Genomic DNA, 17,952 nt, shown 5'->3' with positions numbered 1-17,952 from the left:
CTGGCTTAGCAGTTAATTAAAAATACTTACAAGCACTTACATTTAAAACTGCTTTTAGTTTCCCATTAATGAGGACTTTTTATAGACCTGTGAAAGAAAGCAAAAGCCTCATGAAATTTATAAAACTTTTCAACCTTTTATGCACAATGGGTTAAGTGGCTCTGAGCAATTAAGTAACTAAATAGGCATTAACATTTGGTAATTATATATTAAGCAGGGGTATAAGAGAGTATTAGTTCCTAAACAATGCCTTAGGGGTTCGCGTTGATTTCATATAGCCACACAGCTCTGAGTAAACTGTGACATAGAATAAATCAGATTAATATTTACTCTGCCTGTTTTAATTGTGAGAAGTATGGGAACATTTCTGATGCAATTATATGCAATTATAACTTGTAGCATTATATGTCAATATCCACTTGCCATATTGTGGAATAATACTAAAATAATAAAGACATAAGGCAACTTTTGTAAAGCGATATGTTATACAGTGAATAACTCGGTTGTCTGTAATGAAATCTATTCTCTACAGTTACTTCAGGTATAGTATTACACAATGCATTCAATATTTTTTTTCATTATTATCATAATTTATCTCATATACCGTTACTATATCATTTTCAGACTCTGGGTTTTTTTCAGCTATTTTTTAAAATAAATGCTGTCTGAGAAATACAAATATAATATCTATATACATTACAGCCATGTGTTGCCGGGAAAAAATCTGTCATAAAGATGATATACCGCCATAGAGAACCTTGTTGTTGCTTAGATGCTAGAAAGTGAAAGTAGTGGTCAAAAGGCACAGCTTTTACTTTGAAGGTCCCAAAAAGTTGTATGATAGTGCACTGAAAACCTCCTTGAGAATATTTTGGTTACAGATGTGGCCAACAAGAATTTGTATACAAAACACCAACTTGTCTGCAAACAGTTGCCAACTACTTGCGAATTGGTAGGGAAATTATAAAAAGGGCACAACCTAGAAATGGACACCACGTGCTGTCAAACTTAGCAAGTTTTCGCATCCATGTCCGGAATCTTCCATGAAAACTATGGGCGACTGTAGCAACGTGCTATTAACCAAAGCAACCACAAGGAGGGTTTAGTGGTAATGCCCTCTGTGAATGATTTCACCAAGTGACAGCCAGCAACCTCTCAACAACAATACACATATTTGCCTAGCAACTGGAGGCTGTCAAGGGGTCGAAAACCAGTCGCTAGCCCTGTGTGACTGGGACCATACCAGACTTACTTTGATGACATGTTCTAGCATAAATACTTGTCAGATTTGGACATTTTTCAGATGCAGAGGCAGAGGAGGTTTATGTATGTCCATCTGTTCTTATCTATCATTGAGTAAAATCCGTCAGTGTTACTGTCCTGCTTAGAGTCACTGCAGCAGCTCCTGCACTGACAGTGAGGCAAAACAAAGGGACAATTTACTTACGGTGAGTGCCAACCATAGAAGTGATAAATAAAGGCAGCATGAAATCAAAGAAATGGGATCAGGTGGAAATTGGTATTTTCTCACAACACAGAAGACTGTGTACTGACCTGGAAAACACACGCACACACACACACACACACACCAAATGCACAGTCCACAGCTTCTGGGAGCAGATGCTCTCTTTATATCCTCAAATGCATACATTAAGATGGAGATGTACAGGGCTTTGTAGTACAAAGAAATGAAAAAAGGGGAGCAAGGAGCAGGCACATTAACCGGAACACCTGTACATTATAATGCAACCAACTGCAATCACCCCTAGTAAAGTATCACCGTGGCGATTATTATTTTTGCAAATGGCTTGGAGAGATGTTATTCATCTGCAGACCATAGCTCGATGTGTTTGGAATGTGTTTTATTTTTTATTTGTATTCTTTTGGAAAAATATTACTGGCGTTCACGTTATTGTGTCCACTTCTTCTGCTTCTCTCAGACTGATGCCTTTTGTGCTACTGCTCCTCTATAACTCCTTAGAGTAAGACCCATAGAACAAAAAATACATTAGTTGGATATATATATATATATCAATATGTATGTATGTACATAATTTTAAATATATCAAGCATTTCTTGGCAAATAGCACATCTGGCCAGCCAAAACATTTCATATCAAAATATAGTCGGTTTAGACAAGGATTCGGAAATACATTTAATCACACATAAATCGATTTTAATTACAGAATTTTAACTTATGTGACAATACTGTTTCAATTTCAGTTTCAATTATATTTTATCCCCAATATAAATATTTCTATGTACTAAAGAAAAGACAAGAAGGAAGAAAGGAAAAGGCGAACCCAGGATTAAAATGAGATCCAACATCTGTAAAATCCCAAATGCTTCCTTTTTGCCAGATGGTGAGCTCTGGTCTGGGCGTGTCCCAAAAATATACAAGAGTATGAATAATGCATCGGATATGACTTATTTCACAGTGTATCTCTGGATGTTCCTACCCACTCACGCATACAGAAAAACATACACACACAAGCACACGTGTACTCACATATTCACACACGGACAGATGCAAACATGCACCCACACCCTTGCGCCCACGCACACATACACACACACACACACAGTATAGATCATTAAAACAAGCCAGGGGTCCACATCTGCTAAATGCTCCCAGTTGTGTGTACAAGATGTTCATTGACAAAAACTACTTTTCTAGTCTATGTTGGCACCACATAAAAAAAACCAAACAACATAAGGTATAAGCTAAGTCATCCAAAATGTCCACATTTCACCATCACGATCTCCATTCAGTGAGCAAAGACAGTCAACTCATCTGTCATCTCTTGTGTGACTTTCATGCTATTTCATAATATCCGTCCCGTTATGTATATGCAGAGACATTGGCGGCTATGGCCTTGTAAAAATCTCACCCGGCCAAATGAGAGAAAGGTGTTAAAAGCTAGAATCCAACGGACATTATGGCCTGCCTCAACCTCTGTAAAGTCACGACTCAAGCAATGAACTGTCATTAAAGAAACTTGGCTGGAATATAACCTTGGATTGCTTCATGGCGGCGACTGTAAAGAAGATGAAGGGGCTGACTTTTGAAAGGCCTTGTGACAAGTCTAAATCAAGCCACAAAGGTATAAAAAGAATCTTCAAGGAGCTGTCCCCTGCAGATCGGGCAGTGGCAGACAAAAAGACAAAAAAAAAAGGCCTTCAGTGAATTTTCCACTGGTTGTTCTGGGGTTTCTCATAGGGATTTTGTTCCATGATTAGCCCATGAAGTTGGGTGTGATGAACGTTCAATGCTGATGTTGTTACCATGCGGCCCTCGTGGAGTTTTCAGATGTTTCAGGTCTCTCACTGCGGTGACTGGAGATGTTATGGGTTATTTTATCTTTTATTTTTTATTATTGAAGGTCAGAGCCGATGTAAGTTTTGGGAGCCTCATTGGTGAACGGACAAAATATCTTGGGTGTAATGACTGGCCTTGGTTTCTTTAGCAACATAGATGTCAATGAACCTGCAGCAGAAGAAAGAAAGACAAAGACAAACGTGAGACACTAACTGTGAAGTTAGATCGTTTCAGACATGCGCCTTGTTATGCAAATGTGCAGACGATTTTCTGTGTTGTGTAGCCTTTTGAATTTTATGTCAAATTCCAACATTTTCCATGAACCTAATGCTATCGCATTAACAGCAGCAGCACAAAGCAGCCTTTATTGTCACTTTTGCCTGCTTGTGAAAAATTAACTTTTACTTTAGTAATCTAAATTAATTAGCAGATCCCTAGTGTAGTAGTTTACACACTTGCCTAACAAGCAAAAGATCCCCGGTTTAATCCCGGGAGGAGACACAAATCCCTTTGGGGTTGTGTCAGTAAGGGCATCCAGTGTAAAAATCTGCCAAATCAAACATGTGGAGCTACCTGCTGTGGTGACCCCTTGCGAATTAAGGGAGCAAGTCAAAAGCAGCTTTAATTAGATTATGGTTCCTGTGCACAGAGGAAAAGAAATAAACGCAGTCTTGTTTTTAATCATGTAACAACTAAATTAGCGTTTTCACTTCAGTAAAAAAAGAAAAAGAAAATGTGCCCTGATTTTTTTTTAGGGCATTCACTGCCTAACTGTGAGTATCAGAAACGCCTTTTCTTGGTGTCACATTTTTGTCAGGGCCAAACTGCAGTCCTCATTATTTTTTAAATCAAAACCAAAACCAGTTTAGTTAACAACAAAAACAGCCAATATACAGATTCAAAGGTGTTAAAGGAAAAAAAACTGCAAGACCAGCACCACCACCCACCCACCGACTTCCCTCCTTCCACTTTAATTTTCATATCCATGTCAGCTCCAGAAAAACACTTTACATACAGAATATGAGCCAATTATGAATTTAACGAGAGACTCAAATTAAGGTCTTGTCATTCTTTGCCTGTGCATTGTCTGACATTATGAAAACAGGCATCAGGACTCTGCGTTAGGCACACTTCAACATTTGTTTTGTTAATTCCATCAAATAAATGACAAATTTAATGAGGAATGTATTAATAGAACGTCCCTCACACTCAACGGTAACTGATTTATGCTTTGACATCCATCACCATTGAAGCCTGTGAGGGAACAGGAAACACCTTTTTTCCTGAATATAGTTACCTCTTTTCTTTTCTTTTGAAATCACTATTGCTTCCAGTGAATAAACACAGCACTGGTGTGACTCCACAGTTAATTATGCCACGTCTAAAAGGTAAAAAAAAAATCTAATTATATGAGTTATGTGAAGAAATGGGTTCATATGTCATATATTCTTTTCTAGGTGGAATACGTTTCACCTGCGGTGAAATTCTGCAGTTAATGGCTTAATTTAGCCAATCATTTGATCAAAAAAACCATTTGAATGATAATAGAATTCTGCCATGAATATGTTATATGGATGAATCCATAAATGTTAATACATAAATGATTCAGGGTGACAGTGGACAAATGTGACACCCCAGGACTGACCACATAAATCATTCAGACACTTAAATATGAGTTGGCAAATCCACACAGAATTGCACAAATTCCCAGGGCTGGCAGATAAATATTTATGACGCCCCCAATTCCCCCCTTTCTCCCCGTCTTTGGTAATTGTGCGTGATTCATTTTGTTTTCTCAGTGGAAGAAGGAAAATCAATCTTAGAATATTGGCTATGAGACACACGGCACGCAGATTCCAAATGCCTGTTTTGTTTTGGGGGGTTTTTCTGCAGAATATAAAAGGTTCAGATATATTCAGTCAAGTTCTCCGATGAAGATTTCAGTTTAGTCGTTACTTCATTTCCGGAGGGAAGTTTCTGGATGTGAAGTAAACCTGAGTCAGGCTAACTTGCTACCCACTCCAGTTTACTTGCTGACTTTAAAACAAGTGGTACTGATTTAGAGGGATTTAAAGTATAATTCTTTTCTTTCTGTTTTTTGAATCTATTGTGAAATCTTTTGTAGCTTTCCTCTTGGTTACTAAAAACATTCTTCCATGTAGACATGCTTTCGATATATGTCCTGAGAGAAAACTGAACTTGAACTTGAACCTTGAAGTAGCCGCTCCCTTTGATGTAGCCACAGAGGGGCTCTTTACTTTCAGTTCTTATGCATTTCAAAAAACTGCCAATAACTCATTGCATTGTTACATCAAAGTGACTCGGAAATTGTCCCAGACCTGGACCTTTATTCAAGCTCGCCATTGAACACATACCTGGAAAATACACTATGAAATGCATTCGAGGCAGGGCCTCTCTTATTTGCTGCTTCTTTTCAAAGTTAGTATTTGTGCTTTCTACAAGATCCAACAATCAAAACATCCTTGGTTTCTTCAAATGAACTGGAAACAGGGTTATGCACTCAGCATGCAAATTATGCAAAATAGCAGATAATCACAAAACTCATACTTGCTGTTTTTCCTCTGCATCCTACGACGGCTCCTTGGGCAAAGGCTGGAAAAGAAGAAGCAGAAGGTCACTAAGGAAGAGAGGGCCGGCCTTCATTTTATTCAGTTTTCCCTCAGCTTACTGGCCTTAAGACGCAGAGCAGCATATGTCCATTTAAAAGCACAGATGGCACATCTTCCAATTATATCTAAGGTGAGACGAAGGAAGCTGAAGGTTATTTTGTTCTCTACCAGATTTTATGACCTCCGAGGACACTGCTTCTCCCCTCAACCAGAAAATACGATCAAGTAATGGCCAACGCATCATCTGCATTAAAGAGCAGAGGACCTCTCTTTTCTTCCATCAGTGGCGTCACACTTTTTTTTTCATCACATTAGCTGTGAGGCAGGGTGATAAACAGTGTTCCACTTTATTTCTTTGTGAACGGAACTTCTTGCCGCCCACATTCATCTCAAGGAGGACACGACAACATGCTGTTTTCCCCTCGACCATAGGAGAGATACAGCTTCCTCGCTTTCTTAATATTGGTGAATGAGCCACTTTTGTGCAGATAATGACTCGGCTAATCATAATCAGAAAGCTAATGGTCTGTTTAGCCAATCAGAGGAGCTAAGGCGAGACGGCTGTCTGGGCTGTGCATTGGCATTCCCAGCAGCCGCTGCTTTCCCTTCGGCTGTGCCAGGCTCGCAGCACTAAGGCAGACTTGGTATTCCGCTGCCTGCTCGGCCGGTCCTTCTGTGATCTGTCTCTCTGTCTGTCTGACCAGCCGACTGGCCCCCGCGCTGTCGAAGAAATTCAGTCCTCTGAAGAGGCGCTGATCCATCACACCTCTCCAGCAGCATGTCATCTAAATGCTAAGTACTTCCACTGCATCTTTAAATCAAAACAAGAAAAGAAATGAGCACGGGAAGAGCGCTTGGAGGGGATAAAAGCTTATAAGGGCACAATAGAATCTACCAAGCAAACCCTTAGCTTTTTGATTACATTCATTTTCAAAGGAGAGGAAATGTGGAAGGGGAGAAACTGAGTGAATAAGCATGAGAGACCCTGTTATACTTTTAAATGTTCAAGGAATACAGAGAAGGCATGGTTTTTGCCCCTAAACAGTCCCTCAAAGAATATAATTTTGTTGTTTTAGTCCACTTCAAACATCATCATATATGTGCCCGAGCCACTCCCGCAATAAGGACTCCCTCCCGCTCCCCCATCTCCCCGTCTGAGCCCAAGTCTTTGCTATCGATTGGAGCGATTCCTGAAGTCAGGGCAAGTGCTGAGGCGGCAGAAGCGGCCGACACTATTAACTGCTCCTACTAATTAAAAGGGTAACAAGGTGAGTTTGGCCCCGCGGGACAACTGTGCAAGAGACGGAGCCGGCTGTTGGCCCGCCATGCACACCGGTAAACAGTGAGGGACTCATCCAGGCTGGAGAAACTGATCAGGAGGGCTAGCTCTGTGGTCGGCATGAAGCTGGACACTCTGGTGACAGTGGCAGAGAAAAGGACATTAAAGAAACTGCTGGACATTATGAACAATGCTGGGCATCCTCTGCACACGGCCATAAACAACCAGAAGAGTCTGTTCAGTGACAGGTTGCTTCTCCCCAAGACAAGAACTAACAGACTTAAAAACTCCTTTGTCCCACACGCCATCAGACTGTTTAACTCCTCTCTGGAGGGGAGAGGGAGGGGAAACAGGAGGACAAAGGAGGGGGGAACAACTAAGCTGTAGTGCCTCTGCACCTCACTGTACAATACCTTGTGCAATACTTTTTGTAAATAGTCAACAGTGCAATAGACTCAATACTTGAAATGTGCAATTCACTTGTATTTTTATTTTTTATTCCTATTTATTCTATTTATCCCCTTTGTATATTTTATTTATATTTGTCTCTGTATTTATATATGTGTGTGTGTGTGTGTGTGTGTGTGTGTATATATATATATATAACAGTTCTGTAACTGTAACTTTGGTCGTTGCTGTGCTTTTTTTGGAAGTCGAATTTCCCAGAGGAACCCACCCAAGGGATTAATAAAGTTCTATCTTATCTTATCTTATCTTATCTTATCTTATCTTATCTTATCTTATCTTATGGTGTTTACAAGACAGAAATCCAAGGACATCGAAGACATATTCATCTCCCGCCGGCACAAGGGATGGGGGGAGATTTACAGATAAAGAGTGAGAGAGAGAGAGTATGCGCACTAACAAGCGCTTTGCTAATTGCTTATATTGCGGTGAAATTGAAACATTTGGACCTCATCTCTGAGCTCGGGGTGCCCTCGTTTCATCATCACTTGTAAACACTGAGCACTGTGCATAAATGATAAAGTTTCCCAGTTCAAATGAGGTGTGCAGCACGGATCTTTGAGAGGGTGCCAGTGGAGACTGGCAACAAAAACATAATAATATTAAGGGATTCAATTAACGTCGTTCCTTATCATCAACACAACATATTTTAGGATCAAAGTATTTTTGAGATACAGTATGCCTCGCATTACCCAAAATAAAATCATCAGCCAAGGTAGTATTGCAACTCACAGAAACCTCTGTAGCTGAGACGAAAAGCCACTGCAGGCACAGCAGACGGCTTGTTTGCTCAGTGCTCAAGGGGAAACAATGCAGAGGCTGCATATTTGGTGGCACTTCGAGCTGCAAAATTGTCACCAACAGCACAGCGTGTCATTGTAGAGAGAGGTGCTATGCTGCGCCATCACTGCAGTAAGTAAGAATCTTTCCCTAGGGGACTCTCCTAACAAGTGGACTCCTGCACAGGACTTAGCTGGGTTCATCAACCGGAGCCTCAGAAAGGTCCCAGTCATAACAATTCACTGGAGCTTCTGCTGTTATTAGCCATAGCCAGAGCTTACTGAAGAACCTGGGTGGATGGTTCACACTCACCGTGTGAGCCTGATGTACTGAAGCATCAGAGCATCACACCCAGAGCTGCCTCAGAGGAAAAAACCTGATTAGTTTCCAAGCAGCATGTTCTGTTTGTTGCTTTATTTCTTATGTGCCATCTGCAGAAAAAAAACCCTATATTTTTCAAATCTTCTAATTAAGTTTTGCTCTTTAAAGCAGGATTTAATGAATTCATACAAAGCAAGCTATAGCCACAAAATTGGCATGATCCGGAAGACTTGAACCATGTGGCATACACAAACACTACAGAGAACACAGATTCATGTATTCACTTATGAAAATGTTAAATAAATGAAAACAAATTCAGAATTCATGTTCAGTGCAAAGTAGAACACAAATCAAGCGTATTTTAACAGCCTGTGTATTGATTTTGATGCTGTAAAGAAATTCATGAGGCCCCCAGAGAAAGATGATAAGACACATTTAAAGTTTCAAATGCTTTGCAAAGAGGCCAGCTGGAATACAAAGTCTTTACCATCAGCTAAAACTTCACTAAGCCATTATATTGTGCTTTATATTAAAGTATTAAATGCAAGACTGAGTACATATACTGGTGAAAAAGTGTCAAAAATAAAAACTATATATTATATAGGTAGATGGTGCTGCATGCATTAATTACAATTAAAAACATATTAACAAATGTACTTGAAAAACAATGTTCTGGGCTACTAAATCAGCATTTGAGTAATTGTATTTGCTTTCTACCACTGGAAACAGGCCTGGGGTTTGTTTTGAGGATGACTACAGCATTTTAAATTAGATAGAAATGTTAGCTTGTAGCCGGGTGCATCATGGGGCTGCAGCACTGAACAATTTATTAAAAATACATACACTAAAGATCCAAAGGGCTCAAAAACATCCTAGCTTTGAAACGGGATGCTGCTGAGCCTGCATGTCCGGTCTACGCGAGAGCTTTTCTGCATCACTGTTACAAAAAAAACCCGTGTTGGTGCCCTTTGGCTTTGACAAATTTACACCAGACAAAACTCTGGAGGCAGGCAGAGTGCAGGCTAAAACACAAATGGCAGTTCAAAGCTTGCCAATGACAGAACTTCAAATAGGGGAGCCGGGTACAGTGTGCTGAAAGTGACAGCAGAAGGGACCGCATTCACTCTGGACTGGAAAGAGAAGGGGGCAACATGCGCCTGGCAAAGTCAAACTGACAAAAGAACTCTTTAATAGATAATGGCAGTACCAGAGGAGGCAAAAACAAAAACACAATGTGTTACTTTATTATAGCATGTAAATGAATACCACAGGAAACACTATAAACTGAGAATGTGATCATGAAGCGTCCTGCAGAATTCCTGCACAATAACACAACACCTATGATAACACAAATGGAAAAGGAAATGGAATGGTGGGAATATATTAGCTGTTTCTCTGTTTTCTGAACGTCTCTATCAATCTAGCCTATTTCAATACATTTTCGGCATCTCTCCCCATGCTATCTGCTCAAGACTGATGATCGTGCCACAGCGTGTGATAAACAGATGAGGAGAAACCAAAGAAGCACATTTTTCTTTTCCGCTTGATAAATAGAAGATCTGCAAATGAAACTGAAATAAATAGTATATTTGCTTATCAAGTGTAACCTCTGTGTACTATGCATTTGCTCGGCAGGGGCACCTGAGCGTTCGAACATCAGTCATTTTATAAATGTACATCCAAAGGCAAAGCAGCCCAGCTACAGTGTGTTATCCCCGATGATCCAGAGAGGGCCTGTCAGATACAATATGACAGGAGTACCGTCAATTCACAAGCAGAAATGGGTACGAAAGCCTGGAGGTGGGCCAGTAAAACATAAAAGCTAGACCCCATGCTCTTTTGTCTGATGTATGTATCAAAGAAACAACGGCGGCATGTTCCTGTCATTCGATTATGAGTGAATTAAAAAGAACAGTTTTAGTAAATTACAGATTTCTTGTGGCAGACAGCAGTACTACTACAAAAGCAGTGAAAGTTAAACCCTGTTTCATTCAAGCGAGCACACTAGAATTTATTTCAACAGTTTGTTTTTGCATTATTGTTGGAATTTTACTTGCTGCTGCACAGAAATTAAATAATTTCGGCACTGAATGAGACTGAAAGCCAGCAGAGCAATGAAGGACATGGTGCACAGCATGCATATCTAATATCTGCAAATGTTCCAGGCCTGGTTTTTCAGTGCAGTTTGAAAATGCAAACATTTTTCTAATGACAACCAGTTTTGATTTTCTGAATCATTATTTTCTTTCTGTAATAGACCCGAGACCATTTCCTCTTATTGGAAGAACATTTTACTGTATGTTTCCTTCTGAGCCTTTGGCGCAAGCAGTTGCTATTACAAAAATAACCTACTTTACTTCTCTTATTATGCATTTTATTTGGGCTAAACTAATGCTGCTGGTCACAGTGCTACAGCACCTAATCAAAGAGATTCCATCATCACAACCACCTTTATCTAAAGATGGTGCCCCACTGAGAGTGAGTCGGTTTGAACAGATTCCAGAGGCGACAAAGAAGAAAACAAAAAAGAAATAATTTACATATCCTAAAAAAATACAGTGAAATCATATAAAATACAAGTGCAAAGTTATATGCTAATGAAACTGCAAGTAAAACTAAACCAACACTGAAGGACCTCTTGAAATAGAGCTTTTATTCTCAGTAGGGCTAGTTGTTTTGATAAAGATTTTATAGCAACTAAAGCGATTATAAAGAGTTCTTATAAAAATGTAATTACATGTACAGATGAAAGACAGGCGGCTAATTTGAGCCTTCAGCACAGCAGCCAGCTCTGCAGCATTTACTTTACTTTTGAAAACGACTTTACCGAGTATTATGGCGTAATGCAGCTTGTGTGTTTGACACATATATACTCCTTTTTTTCTACAGAGACAGCACTTCACTATAATATATCAAAACAGCCACTGTTTTTGGTTTGTTCTTGTTCTTATTCTTTGTGTTATTATTGCTTCAGAGACAGCTATGACATTTTTAAAGAAGGCTACACTTAAATGACTGTGAAAACATCTTGTATCCATCTTGGTTTATTAATTATTTTAAAAAAGAAAAAATGCTTCTATGTTCTTCTTACTGTGAATCCTATCAAGACCAAGAGACATCAAGGTGTTGGGACATCTCTCAGTACTTCCTGACCTTCACACTTTGTCTGTAACACCTAGTCGTTGCCTCCAACTGAAGACAGAAATCTCAGCTCAGCTCATAACTGCGCAGCCACATTGAATATCACTGTAATTTTAGGAACCTCATACCCTAAAACAGGATAGTGTGACAGTGTATGATCAAGTGAATAAGTAATCACTCAGCCGTAGAGACCATATGACAACCATCAGTTGAGAGGGAAAAAATGAGTAATCCTCAACTAGAAAATCTCGAAATGTTCAAATGCGTGGCTTGCTAGCAGATAGCAGTTTGCACGGAACATGCCACCTTGTCTGCAAATAGTAAACAGCTGCTCTCTGAGCATTAGTAAAATTGTGAAAAACAAGATGCAAAGCAGAAATAGACTGCAAAGCAGCTTTGAGGCACAGCTTTTACTGTGAAGGAGAAATGTTCTCTGTTATCATATGAGTTGGTGTCTATCATGCAAACTACAAGCAACCGCTCTAATCTCCAAGCAAGCAAATCAATGATAAGGAGATTCTTGCTATAGCATGAACAGGTCGAAAATCGGTCAGACATTTTTCCCTCATGTCCAGTATGGTAGTCAAAGGAGTCCAATATGGTAGGCTAATTAGCTAACTGAAACTAGTTAGCTAAATATGCTGGAAGCATGCTCACCAAACTTTCAACTGCTCAGCAAGTCATGTTAGCCCGTATGCTAGAAAATACATTCAGTCCAGTGGTTTAGACTAGTTGAGGGGAAAGCTTGAAGCTAGCTACATGTAGCAGCTTACTTGTAACCTACCTGCTAATTGCATAACTTGGATACTACTCTCAGTTTTGGTGATCTATGAGCATTTCTGGCTGTGGTGTATGACAAGCTGACTTAAAATAAAACACACTCTCTCTCACACAGTGCCCATAGAAAAAGTGTGTTATAACTGTATCATAATAATTCTGGGACAAGAATGAGGGTCTGTGGCACAGGAGAATGATATTTATCTGACTTTAGCTCCACCTGTTATTAGGATAATTCATTTTTGGTGGTTATCGTGAGATTTATCATGTATATCATGTTCTACCTGTAGGGTTGAGATAATACCACCTGCTTCTCATGTTATTTGAATAATTAAGTGTTATAAATGAAATCAAACACACTCGGTAGAATTATATTCACTGGAAAGGTGAAACAATGACTGCAGTGTTAGTTTTCACCAGCTGTTTGGAAAAATAGAACACCATTTGAGATAGATGACATGCTTTGACATTTTTTGGCAGTGCACCTGAGGCTCAGTTGTACTGTTTTTTTGTTGTTCCTATTTGGACACAACATCCTTTTCTAGCCTCTTACACTAATGATTCCAAGCCATACAGAGAACTGTCATCTCTACCGCAGGTCTCCAACCTCACCAACTAATCAACAATTTATTTCAAGAAGCTGCAGAGAAATAGTTGTGTCCCTGACAGAGCCTGGGAGTGTGTTGGGCTGCCTTTGAGAAGCAAACTCATTAGAAGTCTGTCTCTGGTCAGATGGGCTGCCAGCACAGCAGTGACCATGGCGACACGTGACTTGGCTGCCTGGTCCTTTGTCGTAGACACTGAAGCCTTTATAACTGAGGTGCTAGCAAGTGTTACATAACGACACTGTGGAACTACATCATCTGTCCATGTAATTTTCTCACTTCTTATGAAAGAAGTGAGAATTTCATAACTCCTTCATAACTGGACGGGAACATTTGAACTGACACAGTGCCAAAAATCTAGTTTTATCTGTTTGTTTTGCCCTTTGGTGTCATATTTGGAATGTTTTCTAGCCAAACACCTGTTTTTCTTTGCTCTATTTCTCATAAAGGCACACCTTTTACTTATTCCTTCCTGTACAAATCAAGATTTTTGTGTCATGGCATCCTTTCAAAAAGCCGGCAATGCTAACTGGCTATGATGTCTTTATGTTTACAGCAACACTGGCAGGACTACACAGACTGCGCTGGCTTTTTTTTTTTTTTTTACCATGGCTGATGCTGGAACAAAGAGCACATAGCTGGAGGAGGGCCACCAGAGCAGAAAAAAAGAGAAAATGCTAAAAAAAAAACATGCAAGCTTCTCTGACCTACTGGGTCACTCAGTGTGTGTACGTCTGTGCGTATCCTGTTCATTTTGTAACCCTCCTCATTTTGCCAAAAAATGCCCAACTACGACTGGTCGAATCCCCTCCAGGCCACACACTAGCCCAGCAATGGCATTTGTTGTGTGGGTGTATGAAGATTTTTGGGGTATTTTTTCCCCCACCAACCATCGAGTTATTGTCTGTGGGTCGAAATGCGCACGAGTCTGCAGTCTGACTATGATCAAATCAGGATTTCAAGTACTTACATTTCATACTTTAAGCTCCCGCTAGCCTGTGAAGTAACAATATTCAGGAAAATAGTCCTATCTTTTTTTTTCCGCACTGAAGAAGCATTTCTGATATGCAGAATTTCAATTTGAGCCCATCACTTTGCAAACGCAAAGCATTAGCAAAGGCTGATATTAGAGCTCAGTAGTGCTCTCAACAGAGCTCTCGCCAAGCAGAGAGCAAGTGATGCAATCTCACAAGCCTCTCACTTGCCTAAAAGGAGTAAAACTAATTTCACTGTCCTAAATTCTCCCTGGCTGTCTTGTCAATTTTCCACCTTATGAACATTTCCAGCTTCCGTTCAATAGCACAGACCCCGGCATGCAACTGTGCTCTTGTGTAACCCCGCAATTTAAATCCACCCCCCACCCCCCCCCCCCCCCCCCCCCCCCGTGTCCCCGTCAAGTGTATGAAACCAACCTCATAACACCCCACCCCAGCCCTCCTGAATTGCGCTTTCCACCTTGGAGAATATCATATGTAGACCTTTCAGCAGCTCACTAGTGAAGACAAATTGCAAGCTTGTTTGGAGGGGCCTCTAGAGAGTGATTCATATTAATGGCTAGCTGGCAGTGGAGAGCGGGCTGCATATGCAAACTCCATTAGCAGGTTAGGCTGGAGTGTGTGACCTGGCAGTGCCACCATGAGCTGCACTCACAAGAGGGCGGGCGGTAAGGAGGAGGCTGAGGTGATGGGAGGTGGTTGTGTTTATAAAGAGCTGCAGGTGCAGTGACATGTGTCTAATATGGGAGTGTCTATATATTGCAGTAAAACTGACAAATCACTTAATTAATGTGTGTTACAATAGTTAGACTTTTTTTTAAGGTTTTATTATACCTGTGACGCTGACACTGCAACTCCAAAAAATGCATCACGTACAGTCAGCATATAAAAGTGCAATAATTTTTTAATTAAAGTCGACAGTCTACACTGCTGAAGCAAACAAAGAGTTTCTCAAGGCAAAGAAATTTTCCATGACAGCATCAGCCACCTGATCTCAACCCAACGGAGCACGTTTTTCAGTTACTGAAGGTAAAAAGACGCACAATCAAGCAGCAACAGCAGCTACATAAAGACCTGGCAGGTTATCACAAGGGAGGAAACACTCCATGGGCTTTAGACATCAGTCAGTCATTGCCTGCAAAGGATTTTCAATCCAAGTATTAAAAACAATCTTTATATTTTTTTTGTTTGTCCAGTTTCTTTTGAGACTTTGAAAATGGCTAGGTGGCTGGCAGGGTGTATTTAAAATGGCTGTTAATGGTTCTTAACGGTTAATGTAATACTTTTGTTAAACCCCTTGAATTAAAGCTTTTAAGCTGAAAGCCACTGTGTGTGTACAGCCGCAAAATTCCTGTCATCCAGGCACTGTATATGGAGCATTAGTGCACAGATTTGTGCATTTTCTTTTATATCACAAGGTTCTTTCAACATTATCATTATTATTAATAATAAATAATTATATAATGCATGAGGATATACACATATATATATTCTCTTTAGATACTGTATTTGAGGTAAAGAACAAAGACCTCAACAACTAATGAAACATACTAACATTTTTAACATCTAGTTGCCCCAAAAATGTCAAGTATTGAAAGTAGGGAAGGCCATGGGGTTGTTAAAATAAAAAGAGTTTATCCTCATGGGAGCACTAGTGTGCAGCATCAAATTAATGGCAATTTGCCTGTTTGATTAGATTTCTGGTATGCAGAGTTTGTATTTTGGCCTGAGGGTGGCTCATGTCCAGAATAGATTATAAATTTTATTATCTACATTCGGGCCTGATATTTGAACTAGAGGAAAGGTCACAGCGTACACATACACGCACACACACAAAAGTCCTATTCTTTTTGAGGACTGTGTAGATTCATATAAAAAAAAGAGTTTCCAGTGTTGACCTGCACAGTTCATTATTTGACATCAGTCAAATAGTTGTTGAGATGTCTCTGTCTGGGCGAAAGTGATAGGCTGACAGGTTGACGTCTCTTCCTTTCATTAATGAAAGCAGCACTCCATAGAAACTAGCTTGAGCTGGTTGTAGGGCTGCCACAAACAATTACTTTGATAGTCGACTAGTCACCGATTATTATTGCGATTAGTCGACTAATCAGATCATGCATCCATTGGATGTACAGCTACAGCTTATTGCACCAGCAGCATCTGCTCTTATATAACTATCATTAGCTTACAGCTTTAAGTGTTTAAGGTATGTGCTAACTAAAACTAAAGACGATGAAAGATGCTGCTGCACAGAAATTAAAAGATGATAGTTTATTAAATTTCAATGAAATTTGCAGATTGTTTCTGTGAAGTTTAATAAACTCCTTGCTATATTCTCCAGCATCTCACACTTCTGATAATCAGTTGTCTGCTTGACGTTTATTCAGCTGTGTAAAAACTATAACTTTAATCTCAGCCAAACCGATTTACTCAGGAACAAATAAAATACTAAAAAAAGCCAAACAATAACATTTTTAAGTTACCTAAGTGACTTATATATGTTTAACCTGAGTAGCGAAAGACAGCGGCAAAACGATTTGCCGGGAGTCCGGTGTTCTCACGGGCTCTAGTGAGCCTTGCCCCCGGGCTAGCTATCGAGCTGGTGGGTAACAGATGTCTCCGAAAACGTCGGAGCGCTTTTGAAAATATGTGGTGTCTTGATAAACTGAGCAGATATTTGAGGTTTACACAGCTACATTCGCACCTAAAAATATTTTAAACGTTTATTTTGTGACCCAGAAAGAATAATAAGAGTAATAGAATAATATTAAAACTAACTAGCTGCCGCCATTGTTGGAAACTGAGCTGGGCTGCGCTATGAATTCTGGGACAAAGCTTCTTCTTCTTCAGGGTTTAACGGCAGCTGGCATCCTTGTACATGCAGTGCTGCCATCTTCTGTTTCAGTCCGTTATTACACTCTTAAATCCTGCTACTTATTCCTGCTTCTTTTGTGATCTTACAAAGCTTCAAACGACGCGTCGACTATTAAATCAGTCGTCGACGATTTTGATAGTCGACGTAATCGTGACTAGTCGACTAATCGTGGCAGCCCTAGCTGGCTGACTGAATTCATATAGATTTGATAAGTTATTAGAAAGAGATTTCATACTGGACTTAGATATGAAAAAGAAAAAATGTCGGCTTCAATGTATATTTGCCACCATCAGGTAGATTTGTCACTTTGTTGTATCTGCTAGCTCCACCTACATCAAACCTGTGCACCTCAGCATGAATAAAGAGCCATTATCAGCTTTCAGAAAAACACACTCCCCGAATGCCAGTGTGTAATATGATTATTAACCACGTGAAGACAGATTGTCTCGCAATTAAAACCTCCTCTCTGCACTCTCCTTCTCCCAGATACTTGCAGATGTGGACAGACAGAGCTTGGCCGCAGGCCGAGAAGCAGCCAAGTCCTCCATCCTGTTCTCTCTCTTCATCCTTCTATCCCCCCTCCAGCCTGATCAATCCTCTTTATAGATTTCTCATTTTCATTTATCTTCCAGAATGTGCTTTCCTCCCATTTTAGGTCTTACAACAAATACCTCTTGATACCTCCTCTTTTCTACTGCCAAATCCTTCCTATCCCTGCCCCCTCAAAAATACATAACAGAAAAAACAAACAAGCAACCCCCCCCC

General features: G+C 40.0%; 1 protein-coding gene across 5 annotated transcripts in view; it reads right to left on the bottom strand.

Annotated features, from left to right (window-relative positions):
* Window positions 1-1,584: 1,584 nt before the first annotated feature.
* The window catches only part of tafa5l (TAFA chemokine like family member 5, like), a 44,796-nt gene continuing 28,428 nt past the window's right edge, over window positions 1,585-17,952 (bottom strand). For all 5 annotated transcript variants that reach the window (XM_082517762.1, XM_082517763.1, XM_082517759.1 and 2 more), the window contains 2 exons: window positions 5,888-5,932; window positions 1,585-3,487 (listed from right to left, as the gene is read on the bottom strand). In XM_082517762.1, the coding sequence (XP_082373888.1) occupies window positions 5,909-5,932 (24 nt within the window). In that variant the 3' untranslated portion in view covers window positions 1,585-3,487; window positions 5,888-5,908. The remainder of the gene's footprint in view (window positions 3,488-5,887; window positions 5,933-17,952) is intronic.

Source organism: Aulonocara stuartgranti, assembly GCF_965226115.1.
Source record: "Aulonocara stuartgranti genome assembly, chromosome: 20".
Lineage (NCBI taxonomy): Eukaryota > Metazoa > Chordata > Actinopteri > Cichliformes > Cichlidae > Aulonocara > Aulonocara stuartgranti.
This window is presented reverse-complemented; position numbering and strand designations above follow the sequence as displayed.